At 44.1% G+C, this 19197-nt stretch overlaps 4 protein-coding genes across 4 annotated transcripts; 3 read left to right on the top strand and 1 right to left on the bottom strand.

The window, feature by feature from the left end:
- The first annotated feature begins 4523 nt into the window (after positions 1–4523).
- Positions 4524–8413, top strand: LOC123062949 (probable magnesium transporter NIPA4). Its single transcript, XM_044486652.1, has 9 exons — positions 4524–5042; positions 5694–5750; positions 5840–5930; positions 6041–6201; positions 6286–6413; positions 6516–6653; positions 6957–7049; positions 7755–7860; positions 7939–8413. The coding sequence occupies exons 1-9, from the start codon at positions 4850–4852 to the stop codon at positions 8064–8066; spliced, it is 1095 nt and encodes a 364-aa protein (XP_044342587.1). The 5' UTR covers positions 4524–4849; the 3' UTR covers positions 8067–8413.
- A 166-nt stretch (positions 8414–8579) lies between these two features.
- LOC123062950 (protein DMP8) lies at positions 8580–9286 on the top strand. The gene has a single exon (XM_044486653.1). It carries the CDS (start codon positions 8618–8620, stop codon positions 9284–9286), a length of 669 nt encoding a protein of 222 aa, XP_044342588.1. The 5' UTR covers positions 8580–8617.
- A 91-nt stretch (positions 9287–9377) lies between these two features.
- LOC123062951 (NAD(P)H-quinone oxidoreductase subunit N, chloroplastic) lies at positions 9378–10623 on the bottom strand. The gene is made up of 4 exons (XM_044486654.1): positions 10112–10623; positions 9887–10003; positions 9715–9800; positions 9378–9635 (listed from the first exon to the last, which is right to left on the bottom strand). The coding sequence occupies exons 1-4, from the start codon at positions 10463–10465 to the stop codon at positions 9566–9568; spliced, it is 627 nt and encodes a 208-aa protein (XP_044342589.1). The 5' UTR covers positions 10466–10623; the 3' UTR covers positions 9378–9565.
- Positions 10624–13914: 3291 nt separating this feature from the next.
- On the top strand, positions 13915–16821 carry LOC123058944 (momilactone A synthase). Its single transcript, XM_044481615.1, has 3 exons — positions 13915–13982; positions 14273–14344; positions 15889–16821. The coding sequence occupies exons 2-3, from the start codon at positions 14292–14294 to the stop codon at positions 16700–16702; spliced, it is 867 nt and encodes a 288-aa protein (XP_044337550.1). The 5' UTR covers positions 13915–13982; positions 14273–14291; the 3' UTR covers positions 16703–16821.
- The last annotated feature ends 2376 nt before the right edge of the window (positions 16822–19197 follow it).

Genomic DNA, 19197 nt, shown 5'->3' with positions numbered 1-19197 from the left:
GCTTGCTAGTTGTTCGCTCTATCTCTACGTCGTGCTACCTACCACTTGTTATATCATGCCTCCCATGTTGCCATGTCAAGCCTCTAACCCACCTTCCTAGAAAACTGTTGTTTGGCTATGTTACCGTTTTTGCTCAGCCACTCTTATAGCGTTGCTAGTTGCAGGTGAAGCTGAAGTTTGTTCCATGTTGGAACATGGATATGCTGGGATATCACAATATCTATTACTGTTAATTAATGTATCTATATACTTGGTAAAGGGTCGAAGGCTCGGCCTTATGCCTCGTGTTTTGTTCCACTCTTGCCGCCCTAGTTTCCGTCATACCGGTGTTATGTTCCTTGATTTTGCATTCCTTGCGCGGTTCGGTGTTATGGGAACCCCTTGACAGTTCGCTTTGAATAAAACTTCTCCAGCAAGGCCCAACCTTGGTTTTACCATTTGCCTCACCACCACCTATACTTTTCCCTTGGGAGTCACGCTCTCGAAGGTCATCTTTATTTTAACCCCCCAGGCCAGTGCTTCTCTAAGTGTTGGTCCGAACTAGAGTCCTTTGCAGCGCCACCTCGGGGAAACTTGAGGGTTGGTTTTAGTTGTACGGAGTGCTCATCCGGTGTTGCCCTGAGAACGAGATATGTGCAGTTCCTATCGGGATTGTCAGCACATCGGGCGGTCTTGCTGGTCTTGTTTTAGCATTGTCGAAATGTCTTGTAACCGGGATTCCGAGACTGATCGGGTCTTCCCGGGAGAAGGAATATCCTTCATTGACCGTGAGAGCTTGTGATGGGCTAAGTTGGGACACCCCTGCAGGGTTTAAACTTTCAAAAGCCGTGCCCACGGTTATGTGGCATATGGGAATTTGTTAATATCCGGTTGTAGAGAACTTGACACTTGACTTAATTAAAATACATCGACCGCGTGTGTAGCCGTGATGGTCTCTTTTTGGCGGAGTCCGGGAAGTGAACACGGTCTTGTGTTATGCTTGAACGTAAGTAGTTTCAGGATCACTTCTTGATCACTTCTAGCTTCTCGACCGTTGCATTGCTTCTCTTCTCGCCCTTATTTGCGTATGTTAGCCACCATATATGCTTAGTGCTTGCTGCAGCTCCACCTCATTACCTTACCCTACCCATAATCTTAAATAGTCTTGATCTCGCGGGTGTGAGATTGCTGAGTCCTCGTGACTCACAGATACTTCCAAATAGTTGCAGGTGCCGATGATACCAGTGCAGGTGATGCAACCGAGCTCAAGTGGGAGCTCGATGAAGATCTTGATCATTGTTATGTGTCTTTTTCGGTTGATCAGTAGTGGAGCCCAGTTGGGACGATCGGGGATCTAGCATTTGGGGTTGTCTTCCTTTATTTTTGGTTCCGTAGTCGGACCTTGATTGTACTCTGGATGATGTATGTTTAACTTGTATTTGTGTGAAGTGGTGATTGTAAGACAACTCTTTATCCCTTTCTTATTCAGTACATGGGATCGTGTGAAGATTACCCCTCTTGCAACAAAACTACCATACGGCTATGCCTCTAAGTCGTGCTTCGACACGTGGGAGATATAGCCGCATTGTGGGTGTTACAGAGCGGTAGCATTGGTGGAGGTGGGATCAACGAAAGGATTGACGTAAGAGGGAAGACGGAACATTATGTTTCTTTTAGGTAGTAGAGATTATACTACTTAAAAAGAACGTAATGTTTTATTTCACTTTTCTTCCCACCACCCCCTCGTCCAACCTTCCATGTATATATTATATTTACTAGTAAAAGAGCCCGTGCGTTGCAACGGGAGAGAAAACATAACACACGGTCCTAACTCAACAACAATGACTCAAGACCACAATAGGTCCATCTCCTTTTATTTTTGCGAGGCATCATATTTGTGTTGCCGCTTATCCTCCTTCTCACCCTCGCCGGCGATGGCCTCGGTGTTCACACAAAACAACAAAAAACGTTTGTTGAATATGGTTAATCCTAAGGCGTCTCTCTCTCCCTCTCTCCTCTCTCTCTCTCTCTCTCGCTCGCTCGCTCGCTCGCCCGTGCGTTGCAACGGGAGAGAAAACATAACACACACTCTTAACTCAACAATCATCACTCAAGACCACAATAGGTCCACACAAAACAACAAAAAACGTGTGTTGAATATGGTTAATCCTAAGGCGTCTCTCTCTCCCTCTCTCTTCCCTCTCCCTCTCTCTCTCCCTCCCTTTCTCTCTCTCTCGCTCGCTTTCTCTCACTCCCGCGATGAGAAATCTGTTGTTTTCCCCTGCGACATTTTTCAGAGGTATGCATGTGTAGTTATCGATATTTTCTTTTCCGTATATGGTTATAGTCAGGTGTTTATTTGCAATCCGGATCGCCACCGGTATGAAAAAAACAAATCTTGCGCTATAAATTATAAGTTTGCTTCCATAACAATATTTTAAAAATGTTTAACCGGTAAAATTAACATCATATTTAGATTCCACACATTTTTCTAATAAAATTTCATATATTATACGTTAAAATCGAAGTTACGGTTTAAAAGATACAGATAATTTAGAAAATCCTTTGGTTTGACTCAAATATATTCCAAAATAATATTTAAAAATACTTAACAGGTAAAAATAATCTCATATTCATGTTCTACATATTTTTCTAATCAAATTTCATATATAACATGTTGAAATCGGAGTTACGGTTTAAAAGATATGGATGATTTTAAAAAGCATTTGTTTGACTTAAATATGATCCGCGGATGAATTATCTAAAACATCAGGGTTTTTTCGAAAAATATAAAATAACGGTTCGGGTGTGACTTAAATCCGGACGGCGGGTTGATTTCAAGAAAAGGTAGGGACTTTTGTGTAAAATACGAAAATAATGATTCGTTTTAACTTAAAACAGGACTGCGGGTTGAATTCTCTGAAATAGAGGGACTTTTCTGAAAAATGCCATGACGGACGAAAGAAACCCAATTTGCTTTATTATTAGGTAAAGATTATTTATTAGTACTTAAAAACAACGTAAGGTTCCCATTTCACTTTTCTTCCCACCACCCCTTCGTCCAACTTCCATATATATGATAATCAATCACCTTAATTTCCTTACCTTTTGAACCAATTTCACTTACTTTACTTACCAAACTTTTAATCAAAATATAAGGTAATTCACTATCATTTGATGAGCATTTACTTACACATTCGCATTATTATTGATAGATAAATCACAAACTAACGGATCAGAATATTTATATCCCGTTGCAACGCATGGGTATTGTTCTAGTTCATTGAAAAGGAACCCAAAACCCAAGTACCACATGAGTTCACAACGCATGGGCCAGCTGATAATCGGAAAACAAAGTAACCGGAAAGAAGGAAACATCGAGCAGAGCCTTTTGGACTCTAACAAGAAAAGAACATCACAACACTCCGAGGTCACTCTGCTAACTCATAGCCAATGGCGAGGACATAGTACTGGAATCAAGTGTGGAGATCGGGCCCGGTATCTCGCCAGCAATGGTCGCCAGTGCAGCTCGAATTCCAGTCTTGGTTTCTGGGACTGGACTAAAGCTTGGTTTTGTCGCCCACACTAGAGTCGTATCGTTTGCTCGATCATTTGTTGAAGCTATCCACCAAAGCCGCCAAATTTATATTTTTAAATTATAAATCAAAGTGCTCTACACCTTGCTTGGTTCGTGGGAATTAAAGACGAGAACTGCAAATTGAAGGACGATGAGATTAAAAGTACATTGATTGGTTAAAGGGATCGGGAGTTTAAATCGAAAGGGGGACAAGAGATTCAGAAGCCAACTTCCATCATTTTCTTCTCATGTGATCAGACTTTTATTCCCTATTACTCTCTCCGTTTTAAAATAGACTTTTATTCCGTATTACTGCCATGACTAAAGTTAGTATAAAGTTGAGTCATCTATTTTGAAATGGAGGGAGTAGTTTTCTTCGTATACCAAGAAAAGAAATGAGAGTAAAAATCTATTCTCCACGTCTAATCCCTCCATAAACTTCATTACACAAACTATCATTTCCTGCCTAAATATTATTACTAGGAAAGAAACTGCAAGTACCATTGGTAAGCGCGAATCAACTTGTGGTTGAGATGGTTAGGTGGACAATGGTATCCCCAACCCACCAGGGTTCAAATCCTAGTGCTTGCATTATTTTTGGATTTATTTCAGGATTTCCGGCGATGCGCTTTTAGTGGGAGAAGACGTTCCCGTCGATGACAAGGTGCCTACGGTAACTTCGTAAATCTCAAGATGATGTGCCGGCTCAGTCTTTCGGAGGTGCTCATAGGGGTAGGGTGTGCGTGTGTGCGTTCATAAGAGTGAATGTATGCGCGTGTATATGAGCGCTTGTGTCTGTACTGATGCTCAAAAAAAAAGTAGCATTGGCAAGCAAATCTTTTTTTTCTTTGAAATGCATTGGCAAACAATTCTTTTTTTTTTTTTTCAAATTCATTGGCAAGCAAATCTTGGTCACAAGCCGATGCCGCTTGCCTCGATGCTAAGCAAGACCGGCTCGCCAACTAGGCACTAGCCAGTCCACACCCGAACATATCCGCGCGGCGTGGACTCGCGCAACCTTCCCCTCCACCCGTTACCTCCTCGCCGGCGTCGCCGTCGCCGTCGCCGTTGTCTGCGTCCGATCCGCTCTCCTCTCCCCCCACAGCCGAAAACACCGCGAATGCGGAGCGTCTGCGCGAGGCGGTCGTGACCTGGCCGGAGCGGTGAGCCGAACCCCCCGCGCCCGACGCCTCCCACCGCTCGCCGCATCGGGATCTCGCACGGCGCGATCTAGCGGCGGGGCACACGGGACGGAGGGAGGGTTTCTCGGGAATTCCTGCGCCCGCGGGAGGCATGGCGGCGGAAACGTCCACTTCGGCGGCCGCCGGCTCGGGCGGCGGCAGCTGGGTGGAGTCCTACACGGGGATGTCCACGGACAACATCAAGGGGCTGGTGCTCGCGCTCTCCTCCAGCGTCTTCATCGGCACCAGCTTCATCGTCAAGAAGAAGGGGCTCAGGAAGGCCGGCGCGTCCGGCGTCCGCGCAGGTGACCTAATTGCGCTGCTTACCATCGAGACATCATTGCCTTGCCTGTCGATCTCCTAAGTGTGTTATTTGTTTGCCCTGGTTGGTGCTCTGATCTGAGCTGACAGACGCTGGTGCCTGATTATGCTTAGATCCCCATTCCAGCTGAAATCCATGTTGGAACAGTGGACATGTAATGGGGTTAGGGATAGGGTGAGTGCGTCAGAGTTTAGGCTGATAATGTTGACGCCGATTTAGATGTTGGGAGTTCACATATGCTGGAGTTTGTAGCCAACGGTGCCGTAACAATGTCGGTATTGCTTTTATTCTGCATTGTGCTTTACACGGTTACACTGTAGTCTGGTTCTCATCTCATTGTTCAGCCAATCGAGTACATTAATTTTTTTATGTACTAGTTCAATTTAGTGGAGAATGACCTTGCTAGTTAATTCTTCCAAATACGGTAAAAGTTAGCATTCTGTCATTTTGATTTTTGAGAGCTGTTCTTGGCTTCAAGTATGTGCAGAGCAATTACCAAAATTGGCCCGAGCAATGATTCCGAAGATTTTAGTTCTTAAGCTATTTAATTATGTTCAACTAGATGATTCTGTTTATAAGCCCAAAACAGTTTATTCTCGCTGACTGTTACCCACAAATTTGCTGTGTATGGCAGGGGTTGGTGGGTACTCTTATTTGTATGAACCATTATGGTGGGCAGGAATGATTACAAGTAAGTGCATCTCTCTGATACAAGTGGATCTTCATGTACTGCTTCTACTTAACAATGTGATCCTGACAGTATTCAGTGCTGTTTCCCAGTGATCGTTGGAGAAGTTGCTAACTTTGCAGCATATGCGTTTGCTCCTGCTATACTCGTCACTCCACTTGGTGCACTTAGCATCATCATTAGGTAAAAGCCAGAAGTCAGGTCCTTAATGATAAATCTTGAGATGTTCAGCTGCTGAGTGCTGACAATTGTGAAAGTCTGTGGTCATTCTAACTAACGTATTTCTCGCACAGCGCCGTTCTTGCAGACATTATGTTAAAGGAGAAGCTACATATATTTGGTATACTTGGATGTGTTCTTTGTGTCGTGGGTTCAACAACTATTGTGCTTCATGCCCCCCAGGAGCGTGAAATTGAGTCTGTCGCAGAAGTGTGGGATCTTGCTACAGAACCAGGTACTTTCCTTTCTTTCCCTGATTAGCAACCATGCTTTGCCTATTTGTCTTATAAAGTACCAATATTTTTGTGTTTTCTTGCAGCATTTTTATTTTATGCGACAATCGTGCTTGCTGCAACTTTTGTGCTCATATTCCGTTATATCCCACAGTATGGTCAGACACATATCATGGTTTATATTGGTGTTTGTTCACTTGTAGGATCTCTATCGGTATGTCTCCGTTCTACTTACGAATAACTAGCTCAATGTTTATTCACGTTATACTATTGATTAATTATGCTCGAATTTTGATTATTTTTATTTACTTGACAGGTCATGAGCGTGAAAGCTCTTGGTATAGCCTTGAAACTGACCTTTTCTGGGATAAACCAGCTAATCTATCCACAGACATGGTTGTTCGCAATTATTGTTGTTGCATGTATATTAACACAGATGAACTATCTGAACAAGGTAACAATAATTTCTTTGCCGATGGTTCTTCCGTTGCTTAGTGATCGTACTTCAATATCTGCTAAATAACTTTAGTACTGCAAATTATTACTCCCTCTGTAACTTAATATAAGACATTTCCATGACATTGTCATGGACTCTAAAAACATCTTATAAAAAGTTGCAGAGGGAGTACATCTTTAATCTGCCATAATGGGCACTGGCATGCTATTGATATTAGTATCTGAGTACATGATTCTGCTTGTTACAAACTTATGCTTGGTGTTTTGTACATTATTCAACCTACTATGTTTGCTTTTGCAGGCTCTTGACACATTCAATACGGCAGTTGTTTCACCAATATACTATACTATGTTTACATCACTAACAATACTGGCTAGCGTCATAATGTTCAAGGTAACATATTTGGGCTTGTAGTTTTTTTTATGGTGCTCTAGATGGTGCTGCTTAGTCTACTTGTTTAATTGCAAGTTTAACATGAGATCAAGTAGTGCTTGCTTATACTAAGTATGCAGTGAATTTCTTTTAGAATTGCTACTTGCTGAAGTGCCTTTTAGCAGCTATCTTGTCTCAACAAAGTTGGACACAGTTATTGAATGAGGTCTGAGTAAAGAGCAGCAATGTTACCCAAATATGTAATTGCCTACCAATTTTCCGTTTGAGAGAATTTTTGGGATTAGCATTTTTATTATCTGAAACTGAACTCATGGAACCAAGAACTCACCTATCATGATCTATGCCATATTAGTGTTTTTATAAGTCTAGGACAATCCAATTATCGATTCTTTGTCATCTGGAAATGACTGCTTAACTTTGTAATTATCTTTTCAGTTGATTTGGCTATTGTCCATGGGGCTACACAACATTTGTAAAGTTCATTTAATCAATAATCCATCTTCTTGTTTCAAGCCTTTTAGTCAGCACTCGGTGCCATGGTCACTACTATGCCATCTTGAGTTCAGACGTCTAGTCTGTAAATTATCTAATGTATGTTTATAGTCAACAAATGTTTCTGTTAAACTTGATAAACCGTCGGTTTTATCGTATAGAGTTAGTGACAATGCTCACAGATATTGTACTACTAATACTACTTGCTTGCAGGACTGGGATCGTCAAAATCCAACTCAAATTGTGACAGAGATGTGTGGTTTTGTGACAATCCTTTCTGGGACATTTCTTCTTCATAAGACTAAAGATATGGTTGATGGTATGGTTCCACTCCTCCCTTCTTCTGGTTTGCACATGGTAACTATATTTGGTAACTTCTAACTTTCTGGCATTATAGGTCTCCCACCGACTCTGCCTATCAGGATTCCGAAACATGGTGATGAAAACGGCTATGCGTCTGAAGGAATTCCTCTTAGATCCGCTGCTGAAGGCCTCCCTCTGAGGTCACCAAGGGCAGCAGAATAATTTTGACCAACTTGAGATGCTCAGTGATCCTTATGGCCATGGTCCGCATTCTTTCATTCTATCCAGTCTGTAGATTGTACTTTAGGGCTCTATAAACAGGAAAAGGCTCGTTCCCCCTTGTAGTTTTCGAGGAACCGGTAGAGTGTCAGGGGATATATGTCTTATACATCAAAAGTTTTCCATGTATTTTTGTTTTTGAGGAACCGGTATGGTATAGTATTGGGGATGCATCTTGTACCGGCTATCATCTGTAACTGTTGTATTCTTTGAAAATAGGGAAAGAATCTGAAGAACTCAAAAAATCATTCCCTCTTTCACTTCAGTTGAATCTTCGCACCATTTTCTCATTGGTGGTGATGTTCTTTGCTTGTGTAATAGCAATGTTCCGTTTGCCTCGCTGCACTTGCGAAAGCAATCCTTTCTTCCATGTCCAAAGCCAGGCAGATTCTTTTCAGCGCTTGCTCATTTCAGCTCTCTCCTTTAACTAACCCCGTAACCTTCTCGTCTCATCAAACCCAACAATCTCAAACCCGCTTGCACACGCACCGGCAATGGCTGAGCAAGAAGGAGAAGAATACAAGGTGCTCATCGATCAGACCAGCAAAGACGCCGGTGAACCGCACCAAGACGCCGACGATGACGACGCTGACGACACCTCGAGCTTCATCCTGGTCATGAACCTCGTCCTGAGCGGCACGGCCCGGCTCAACGTGCTCCTCCCGACGGCCACCATCCTGACCTTCGCCATCTTCGCGCCGCTGGTCACCGACGACGGCAAGTGCGCGCGCGTCAACCGCGTGCTCACCGGCGCGTTCGTGCTGCTCTGCGCCGCCTCCTGCGTCTTCTTCACGCTCACCGACAGCTTCCGCTCCGCCACGGGCCGGCTCCGCTACGGCGTGGCCACCCCGACGGGTATCGCGACGTTCTGCGCCGGCGGGGGGAGCCGGAGGAAGGCGCCGAGGGAGCCGGAGAGGTACAGGCTGCGGTGGTCGGACCTGTTCCACACCGCGCTCTCCCTGGTGGCCTTCGTGACCTTCGCCGCCTCCCACCACGACATCGTCCGGTGCTACTACCCCGGCGCGCCCAGGAAGGTGGTGAACACCGTGCCCCTCGTCGTCGGCTTCGTCGTCAGCCTCCTGTTCGTCATGTTCCCTTCCAAGAGGAGGGGGATCGGCTACCCCTTCCTGCTCAGGACCGACCTCGTGTACCTGCGTCGCTGAACATTTTGGCCGTGCCGTGCCGTGCCGTGCTGTGCATGTGCAGTGGACCTGAATCCAGAAGCTGAGGCCTCTGACTGTATCGGAACGCGTGTGAGCTTGCATATATGATTTGATTTGTTGGATCTGTATATTTGAAAGGCTTTACACGATTGATGATTCTCTTGTGAAACTGAGCAAAATGTAGACTTATGTACATCCTTTCTCGTGCTCCTCAGTACAAAGCTGAAAACAGAGCGTAAGGCGAGAGATTGAACGAGGTAGCTGCCGGAGGGTGGCTCCTCATTCCTCGGCGTCCGGATCAGGCTCGAGGCCCGATATTTGCTTCAGCGGTTTCCAGATGAATTTTCTCCTGCATCAATCAAATCGGCTCGAAAGTTATTCACAGATTCTGGTAAATTCAGTGAGAGTTCAGGTGGAGATTGACGTACCAGTTGCCGCATTCCGCGATCACCCTGACTTTGGGGCGGAGGTCGGGGAGCATGGCCAGGAACTGCAGCTCGGCCTTGGACAGAACCTGCAGACGGAACGAACACGCGACAACGATGAGAAATAGCAGAGCCGATGAGCAACGTGTGAGAGTGGCGAGAGAATGGGGGAGACCTTGGCCTCGTAGACCCAGACGATGAGCCCTTTGGCGTCCGGGTGCAGCAGGCTGAGCCTGTAGTCCACCTCCGGCGGGAAGTACCACCTCGCCACCGGCTGCCTCCCGAGGCTAGGCTGCAGCAGCAAAGCAAGCAGCGCCCCCCAGTCAGCTAAGCTAAGCAGAGCAGACGACATTAATGGCGGCGAAAGGGAAATGCATCATCGTCGGCTCTGCTGACGGACCGGGCAGACGGGGTGGATCTTGGTGAGGGTGGACTCGGGGTCGCCGAGGCCGCGCGCGGAGAGGTCGAGGAAGTAGTAGCCCTGGTAGCGGAGGCGGTTGAGGTAGCGGCCCTCGTAGCCGCCCTCGTGCGGCGGGTAGATGGCCAGCGCCTTGTGCTCCTCCACGTCGTCCAGCCACCGCCCCAGGTCCGGCTTCACCAGGTCCCCGCCCACGAAGTCCATCAGCCCGCCGCCGCCCGCGCGCACCGACACCGTCGACGGCCGCCCCGCGCCGCGCCGCCCGATCAGGGACGTCGGCGCGTGGAGCGGCGGGGACACGGTGCGCGCCGCCGCGGCTGCCGCTCCCGACCACATGCTTGGTTCCGCTGCCGCCGCCGCTGCTGCCTGTGTGTCAGCGTGTGCGTGTGTGTGGGTTGAGTTGCCGCGGCAGCCTGTGGCGGGAAGGTAACCGCGAGGGGATAAGTCTTGGCACTGCTCGTTCGTTAGGCGATCCGTTTGGATTGGCCGCGGTGTTGTTGGGTTCCATCTTCCATGTTGGTCGTAGAAGAGTTCTCACCCCAAATCTTATTGCTGAAACTGATAACAGAGTACAGAAGTCTCGTAATCACTAGGTAGGGGTACACTTGCAAACGTTTTTTTTTCCTTTTGCAGGGTAAAAAGAATTTCCTTTTTGCCGGCGAAATGTCTCAGGTGACAGCAAGTGGCGCAAGGTATTTTTTTTTTCATGGATCCAAGGGGTGAGAGGTTAACACATATGATGAAAATAAAAATTAGAAATAGAAAAAAAATGAAAACCCAAAGCAAGGCATTCAAAACCGGAGCATACAACACAGAAACTCAAATCTCAGAGAAAAAAACACGCTTCGAACGCTTGCTGCCTGGTTTCGGTCCTTTTATTTAGTTATCAGTTTTTAGAAAAATAATGTAAAAGGAGAATTGGATAATATAAAAATAATGTATTTGTGGGGAAAATGAGATATTTTTTCTCAACCGGCTTTAAGTAATGTTGTCAAAAAGGTTTGGAAAATGGTAGGTATTGTGTTGTGAAATAACAAACTGTCACATATGTAATAATAAATGTTCATATATATGAAATAGAACTATTCATTACGTATTAAAAAATATTCATGTACGCAAAAAAATCATGTGCTAAGAAATGTTTACACACCTTTCAGAATTTTTTTGGATTAAAAAAATATATAGATGGAAAAAAATGTTCATCATATCTAAAAAGGTTCATGTATACAAACATTATATTCATGTGTACAATCGTTTTAAGTATTTAAAAAAAGTTTAGATATGTGAATTTTTATCATATTTGAAAGATGTTAATGTATGCAGAAAATTTATATTCATATATGTGGAAGTGTAGATCGAGGACTCCTCTTTCTTTCCCTTCAAATGCTTGGATGGATTTAACAAAGGGACATGTGGATAAAATTAAACTTTTGAGCTATGTAATAATGGAGTATGAGGGAGAAGAAGCTTGGATCGAATGAGGGTAAGAGATACCCCTTGTCGTTGGGATGTCGGTTGTACAACCTGTAGGTTCAATCCAAAGATTTTGGATGCAACCTCGAGGCTGCTTGGATTCCGGACGAGACTTCTGGTCGGCCTTCCATTGAGATCACAAGCTCAGGGAGCTATTGGACTCACCTAGAGGTTGGTTCAGATTCTAGGTCTCCAAGAGATTCAGCCCGGAACCTCTGGGCCACATAAAGAAAGCACATAGGTGTATATTTGAAGATTTTTTATCTCCGCTTTCTCAAGTCATTTTATGGAACTTGCGATGTTGATTAGGATTGAATATAGGCAATATAATTCCACCTCAAATTACTATGTGACCGCCCCCCTCCCTCTATAGTATGACGTTTGTATGATTTAAGCATAAGAAAAAGCTGCATGAATTTAATATGATGTCTTCGTTCTCCCTTTTTTATAAGGGATCTTCATCTAAATTTTCTTTCAACCTTTAGGACCAACACTTGTTCATGTGCTTAACAAGCATAGATAGTCCTTTAATCATTTTCAATGTACACTAGAACCCTGAGATATCATTTTACTTACGAGTGCCAAGGATAATGCACACTCCAACAAACATATTCAGTGGGGGTTGAAAACTGTCAGAGAAACAAAACTCCACAATAATTACACGGGGATTATCACATAATGAATATTCATTGCTTCACTAGACAGAACTCCATAGTAATTACACGGGGATTATCATATAATGAATATTCATTGCTTCACTAGACATTGTTATAACACAACGGCAACCCATACCTTCTTGATAGGAGATCCCATTACTTAGGCAATGAGAAAACAATTTATAATTTTAGAAAGAGGGGACATTTTAATTTGTACCTATTGCTTGGAAGGTTGGCATTGCATTCTGTGAAAAGTTATTAGCATGTGAGAAGAGGTGTTTGTGAGGTCATAGTTCATAAATCTCGCTCTGTTGAGTACCAAGTCACTCGAACCTCGCTTACTCTTCTTCTCGATGTGCACCAAGGAGAGAAGAAGTGGTGTTGTGCGGCAAAAAAGGGTTATGGATAACCCATCTTTTGACCGCATGTTGCACTTCTATGTCGCCATCTAAACCGAACCACAACCACTGTTTGACTACATTTATAAAATATGTATAGGATAGGAGAATGAACTTGCACATCTTTTATGATGGTCCATAGCATGATTTGCATGTTGATAGAACAAGTATTTGCACCATAATCTCTATCTCTATCTCTTCTACTTAAAAAGACGTAAGGTTCCCATTTCACCTCTCTTTCGTCCAACCTTTCATATATACGTCCCAGTCTTTCCTTATCCACTTTGATTTTTCTCCCATCCATTCAATTGTCTCATGTTTATTATCTTACCAAAATAAACACATATTTTGTTGGCAAGTCATTAAATTCTTACCAAATAAGTGCTTAACAATAAAATGGCAGAGAAATCATGGCGATTGCATACAAAGATTTGGTAAGATTTTAGTGTATCAATATCTCTACTACTTAAAAAAACGAAGGTTCCCATTTCATCTCTCTTTCGTCTAACCTTCCATATATACGTCCCACTCTTTCCTTATCCTCTTGGTTTTTTTCTCCCATATTTGATTTTTCTCCCATCCATTCAATTGTCTCATGTTTATTATCTTATCAAAATAAACACATATTTTGTTGGCAAGTCATTAAATTCTTACCAAATAAGTGCTTAACAATAAAATGGCAGAGAAATCATGGCGATTGCATACAAAGATTTGGTAAGATTTTAGTGTATCAATATCTCTACTACTTAAAAAAACGAAGGTTCCCATTTCATCTCTCTTTCGTCTAACCTTCCATATATACGTCCCACTCTTTCCTTATCCTCTTGGTTTTTTCCTCCCATATTTGATTTTTCTCCCATCCATTCAATTGTCTCATGTTTATTATCTTATCAAAATAAACACATATTTTGTTGGCAAGTCATTAAATTCTTACCAAATAAGTGCTTAACAATAAAATGACAGATAAATCATGGCGATTGCATACAAAGATTTGGTTAGATTTTAGCGCATCAATATAATAATATACGTGGATTCTCAAAAACAATAATACAATAATAGACGTGCAGTTAGTGGCTAATCTACTGGAATGTTTATACTCCCGTTGCAACGCACGGGCAATTGTCTAGTGAAATTCTAAATGAAAATAGTGTCTCCATCTTTGAACGGTTGGTTGGTTGGTTGGTTGGTTGAGGGAAGGCCTTCATGGTTCTATATAAGAGCGTCTCGACACACCACCACCATCCCTCTCCCCCTCTCCCTCTCCATCTCTCTCTCTCCTTCTCTCTCACTAGGACAAACTGCTCCGGCTCGTCGGCGACAGCTAAGGTATTTCTTCAGACATTTTCCCTATCTGCATCCCTTGCTAGCTAGCTTCATCTTTCCTTGACTGAAAAACGCGCCCTCACAGAAATCTCTGTGATTCTTCCTACCAAAGTTCACAGGTGCTCTTGAACAGGTCGATTATGATCTCTCCTGTAAATCGTAGGGTGCATACTGCATGCATATAGTAGTTTTTTGTTTGTTTCCCCTGCTGAAGTATGCGTGTTTTGTTTTTGTGATGCAAACAACGATCGGCTGTATCACTTATGGTAGTTGTTTCTTGTCCTCTTTTGTAGTGGGAAGATCGCCGAGGAGATGGCCGATGATGCAGGGCGGGGCTCGTCGGCGGCAGCGGCGAAGAAGGGGAGGTAAGCTATTAATTAGTAAGAAGAGCTCTTGCCTGGCCAGGTGTTGTAGTTAGTTAATTAGTAAGATGGACAAGAGATGTTCTCCAGGGTGTTTTGATTCCGAAATACATGTTCATTGATCATGTCAACCTGAGAGAGAGAGAGAGAGAGAGAGAGAGAGAGAGAGAGAGAGAGAGAGAGAGAGAGAGAGAGAGAGAGAGATGTGGTAGGTTCCAGGAAGCAAGCCAGCGATGTTGTCACTTGGCAGGGTTTTGGCTCATAGCAAGACTTTTTCTGTTCAATCATTGTCTCTCCAGCGTTGACTTGCCACCGATATGCATGTCCAACAACCGGGAGTACCGGCAACCACCTCTCACCGGAATCCCAAACCTCGTCACCGGTGTTTTTTTTTTCTCTCCAAAAGTGTCTGTTTTATTTCAGCAAAAAATACGCCTAATCTAAAACCTTGACTAAATCAGCATTTAATATGTTGGTGTGGAAAAAAAATCTCAGTGAGATTTCACGAACGAAACTATGACTCGTGCATATACACTCAACCCTATAAACACACACACACACACACACCACCTTACCATAGGCGTCTTGTAGTCGATGAGAACGTATTCTCCCATAGAACGGACATCACTCGGAAGTCTGAGATAAATTTAGAAAAACGCGAGCACCAGCCAACTTGAACCCTGGTGAACTGGTTCAACCACAAGGAACCTAACCATCTGAACGGTGATATTTTTTATGCTATTTGATGGTGCCGAGCTTTGAAAGCAGACATATGTCGCCTATTGTGGATTCCTAACGCGACAGACACCCATCGCGGGCTGAAACCGTAGAAGTATGTCATCAGCTTTATATTCTTAAAAAAATGTTCTTCTCTTACTCTCTTTCAACCTGAACATTATTCATACACTTTATTTATTGTTACTACCTCCTTTTTGTTATGTTTTAAATTCCACTCATTCCTTTACGTTATTCGGATTTTCCATATAAACTTCATTTTATTTACATTTACATGAGAGACACGTGGATAGTGAATTTTATGATCTCAAATACATTCAGAAAAACAATGGAAACTTAACGGGAAGCCATAAATTTAAAATTTGGTGCAAAAGTATGATCATTTGTGAGCTAGATATAAATCATACATTAAAATTTTAAAACAAAACTTAAACCGTTTTTAAAAATTTACCCCTCTGATACGAATTAATTGACGCAGGCTCTATACTATGTTCATTTTACATTGTATAGAGGTTGCGTCAATTAATTTGGATCGGAGGGAGTACCGAAATTTACACGTATGCCTATGATTTCACATCAATTTTAAACCTAGACATTTGATTTATTTTTCTTAGAGATTTATTTTTTTGTTAAGTATCTACTATATTGGGCACATATGGACCTGATATCATAATTGCATTTCTTGTTGCACATCCAAGTGTATATCGCCACACATACACAAGAGCGAGTGAGCATCTTGACACACTGTAACTAGCAGAGATAGAAAGATAAATCCTCAAATCTCGATAAGTTGCTATCGACTCATTTTGCAGACTCGAGGGGAAGATCGCACTCATAACTGGTGGAGCGAGTGGGCTCGGAAAGGCCACGGCTCACGAGTTCATCCAGGAGGGCGCGTCCGTGGTCATCGCCGACGTCAATTCTGCGCTGGGCGTAGAGACAGCCCAGGAGCTCGGCCCACAGGCCCATTTCGTCCACTGCGACGTCACCGTCGAGGAAAGCGTCGCCGCGGCCGTGGACGCCACCGTCGCAAAGCACGGCCGGCTCGACGTCATGTTCAACAACGCCGGCATCGTGGGAGCGCTCTCCGGGACGTCGGAGGTGGCCAGCCTGGATCTGGGCCAGTTCGACCGCGTCATGAGCGTGAATGTGCGCGGCACCCTGGCGGGGATCAAGCACGCGATGCGGGTCATGGCGCCGGCGGGCTCCGGCTCCATCCTCTGCATGGCCAGCATCAGCGGTCTCCTCGGCGGCCTCGGCACGTACCCCTACGCGGTCTCCAAGCTCGCCGTCGCCGGGCTCGTCAAGACCGCCGCCGCCGAGCTGTCCCGCCACGGCGTCCGGATCAACTGCATATCGCCGCACGCCGTGCCGACGCCGCTGGTGCTGGAGCAGTTCTCCCAGCTGTACCCTGGCGCGGACCAGGCGCAGCTGGCCGCCATCATCGGCGGCCTCGGCGACCTCAAGGGCGCGACGTGCGAGGCGGTGGACGTGGCCAAGGCGGCCGTGTACCTCGCGTCCGACGATGCCAAGTACGTCTCCGGCCAGAACCTGGTGGTGGACGGCGGCTTCACCACCTACAAGAACATGAACATGCCACCCCGCAAGCCTCAGGGTCAGGAATGAGTGATTGCCCACTACTGATGTTGGCTGCGTTTGTGCTCGTCTGGGATTGTACAAAACTGCCTGTGTTCTTGTGCATCATTGGAATGAACGGTGGATTCGACAGCTTTGGGCATCTCCAACGCGGCCTCTAAACCAGATATTGTATTTGTCTATGGACTGGTCCGGACCAGTCCACAGATATTAATGTGGGAGCCGACCATTTAGCCTTGCATCTTTAATGTTCTTCTCTATTTTTTTCATGTCCAGAGCACTCAAAATAGCATATCAAGCCTTCGATGAGTGAAAATATTCAAATACAACACTAGTTCTAATTAAAATAATACTCCCTCCGTCCGGAAATACTTGTCATCAAAATGGATAAAAGAAGATGTATCTAGACATATGTTAGTTCTAGATACATCTATTTTTCTCCATTTTGAAGACAAGTATTTTCGGACGGAGAGAGTACAGTTCAACTAAAGTATTGAAATTAAAATAATTCAAACTTGAATTCAACTCCGGCTATGATCCATGGAACTGGAAATTTCTAAAGTTTAAGTTGAATCACCACGGCCATCGAATTAAAATCCAACAACCTCCACTTATTGGTCCAGCTCTTCAAGCGACACTGTTGATCTTTTCCTCCAACTTTCTGTAGAGCCACATTTTTTTAGCAATTGTCCCTTCCTCTCCTCTACTTCACCTCTGGCAAGGTCTTGTTCGAGCCCTTATCGTCGACTCCGTCCCCGTCTTGTGCTCCGGCCAGTGGCGGAGAAAGGGGAACCAGCAGGGGCCCTAGCCCCCCTAACATCAGTGATTTAATACTAATCTGCTTATGTATAGTACATGTTTAGTGATCATTTGCTGTAAAAAGATTATTTTTTCAGTGCTCGGCCCTTCCCAGCCTGTGTTAGCCTCATTTGCCCCCCCCCCCTAGTCAAATATTCTTGGCTCCGGCTACATCCAATCTAAGCGGCGGTCAGTACAGAACACCCTCGTTGGTGATGTCGTGGCCAGCCCCCCCCCCCTCTCTGCCTCTCCCTTTCCATGTATCTACTTATATTCAATAAGTATTTTACAACTATACAATAAATTTATACAAGAAAATACGACCATGTTTGGTTTGTGATTAACTTTGCCACATGTTACCACATTATTTTTCTCGAACTTACCTTACTTGAGGTGCACCAATTCTTAGTTACACTTGAGCTGCCTTAGGAAATTTTGCCACACTATTTTATATGTATATGGCATGTGGGGCTTATTGTTCACGGAAAGATCCTTGCCTTAGGTAGAGGACAGCCTTTCGGCGTGGAGCTCATCTGCTCTTGTCAATGAAAAGAAATTTGGCAAGAATAGCAAAAAAAATCAATACTTTTCTGAATGAAATATGAACAAATTATATGCGCCTGCAAAATTTCATGATGGTATGACATTGGGAGAGTTCTAGATAGAAAAACGGAAATCAAAGGTTTGAGAAAGGGTCAAAATTTCTTGTTTTGAAGCCCCGATTTTATTTTTTCTATCCTGAACTCCCATGGTGTCATATGGTCATGAAACTTTGCAGACACCTGAAGAATATGTTTATCTTTCATGTAAAAAAGTGTCATAATTTTCCCATTTTTGGCTATTTTTTAAGATTGTACTGCACATCCATGAGCAGATGAGCTCGTGATTAGCAACGGATTTACCTCTTAGGTGTGGCTAGAATCAAACACCCATCTAACTTAGTCAAACATGCCCACACTAGTAGAAAAAGGGTCAAATGTGCGACACATTAGTCCCGGTTTGTAACAGGACCGTCACTAATGGGACCGACACTAATGTGTCCATTAGTGCCGGTTCCAACGGCTAGGCGGGAGGAGCTCTTTAATACCGGTTCGTGACGAACCTTTAGCACCGGTTCGTGCCACGAACCGGTACTAAAGAAAGTGGTGGCAGGATGTTGTCAGAGTGAGGCCCCTCCAGCACCTTTAGTATCGGTTTGTGGCATGAACCGGTACTAAAGGTCGTCCTATATAAACCCTTCGTCCACCCGCACTCTGTTCTTCCCCCTTTCCCTCTCCATCTCCTCTGTTCTTCCCTTCTTCCTCTCGAGTTCATCACAATTTTTGCCCAAAATTTATCAAGATTTGTAGGCCACCATCCATTCAAATGATCACAAAGGTTAGCAACTTTGTCCTTTCATCTCTCATTGCTAGATTAGCTCTTGCATTGGTTTATGTAGTGATTAATTGTGGGTTTTAGTAATTTGGGAGAAATTATATGTGGTAGTATTTGATTTATATGCAAATTGAGGTCAAAATAACACTTAGTTTGCATATGTAGGTGTGGTTTACTTAGTGCCTTCTAAATCTCCGTCGTAACCACCGTCGATCGCCCGCACCGTCCCGTCACCGGCACCATCTTGTGGTTAGCCTCTTGTTCATGAAATTTTATATAAAAAATTGATGTTTGTGTGATTTGGATATATAGTTACTCGTATAATTATCTTACCCGTACGTTGTTTGTTATAC

This window comes from Triticum aestivum, chromosome 3A (genome assembly GCF_018294505.1).
Source record: "Triticum aestivum cultivar Chinese Spring chromosome 3A, IWGSC CS RefSeq v2.1, whole genome shotgun sequence".
NCBI lineage: Eukaryota > Viridiplantae > Streptophyta > Magnoliopsida > Poales > Poaceae > Triticum > Triticum aestivum.
The sequence above is the reverse complement of the archived record's forward strand: the minus strand, read 5'-3'. Positions and strand labels throughout refer to the sequence as shown.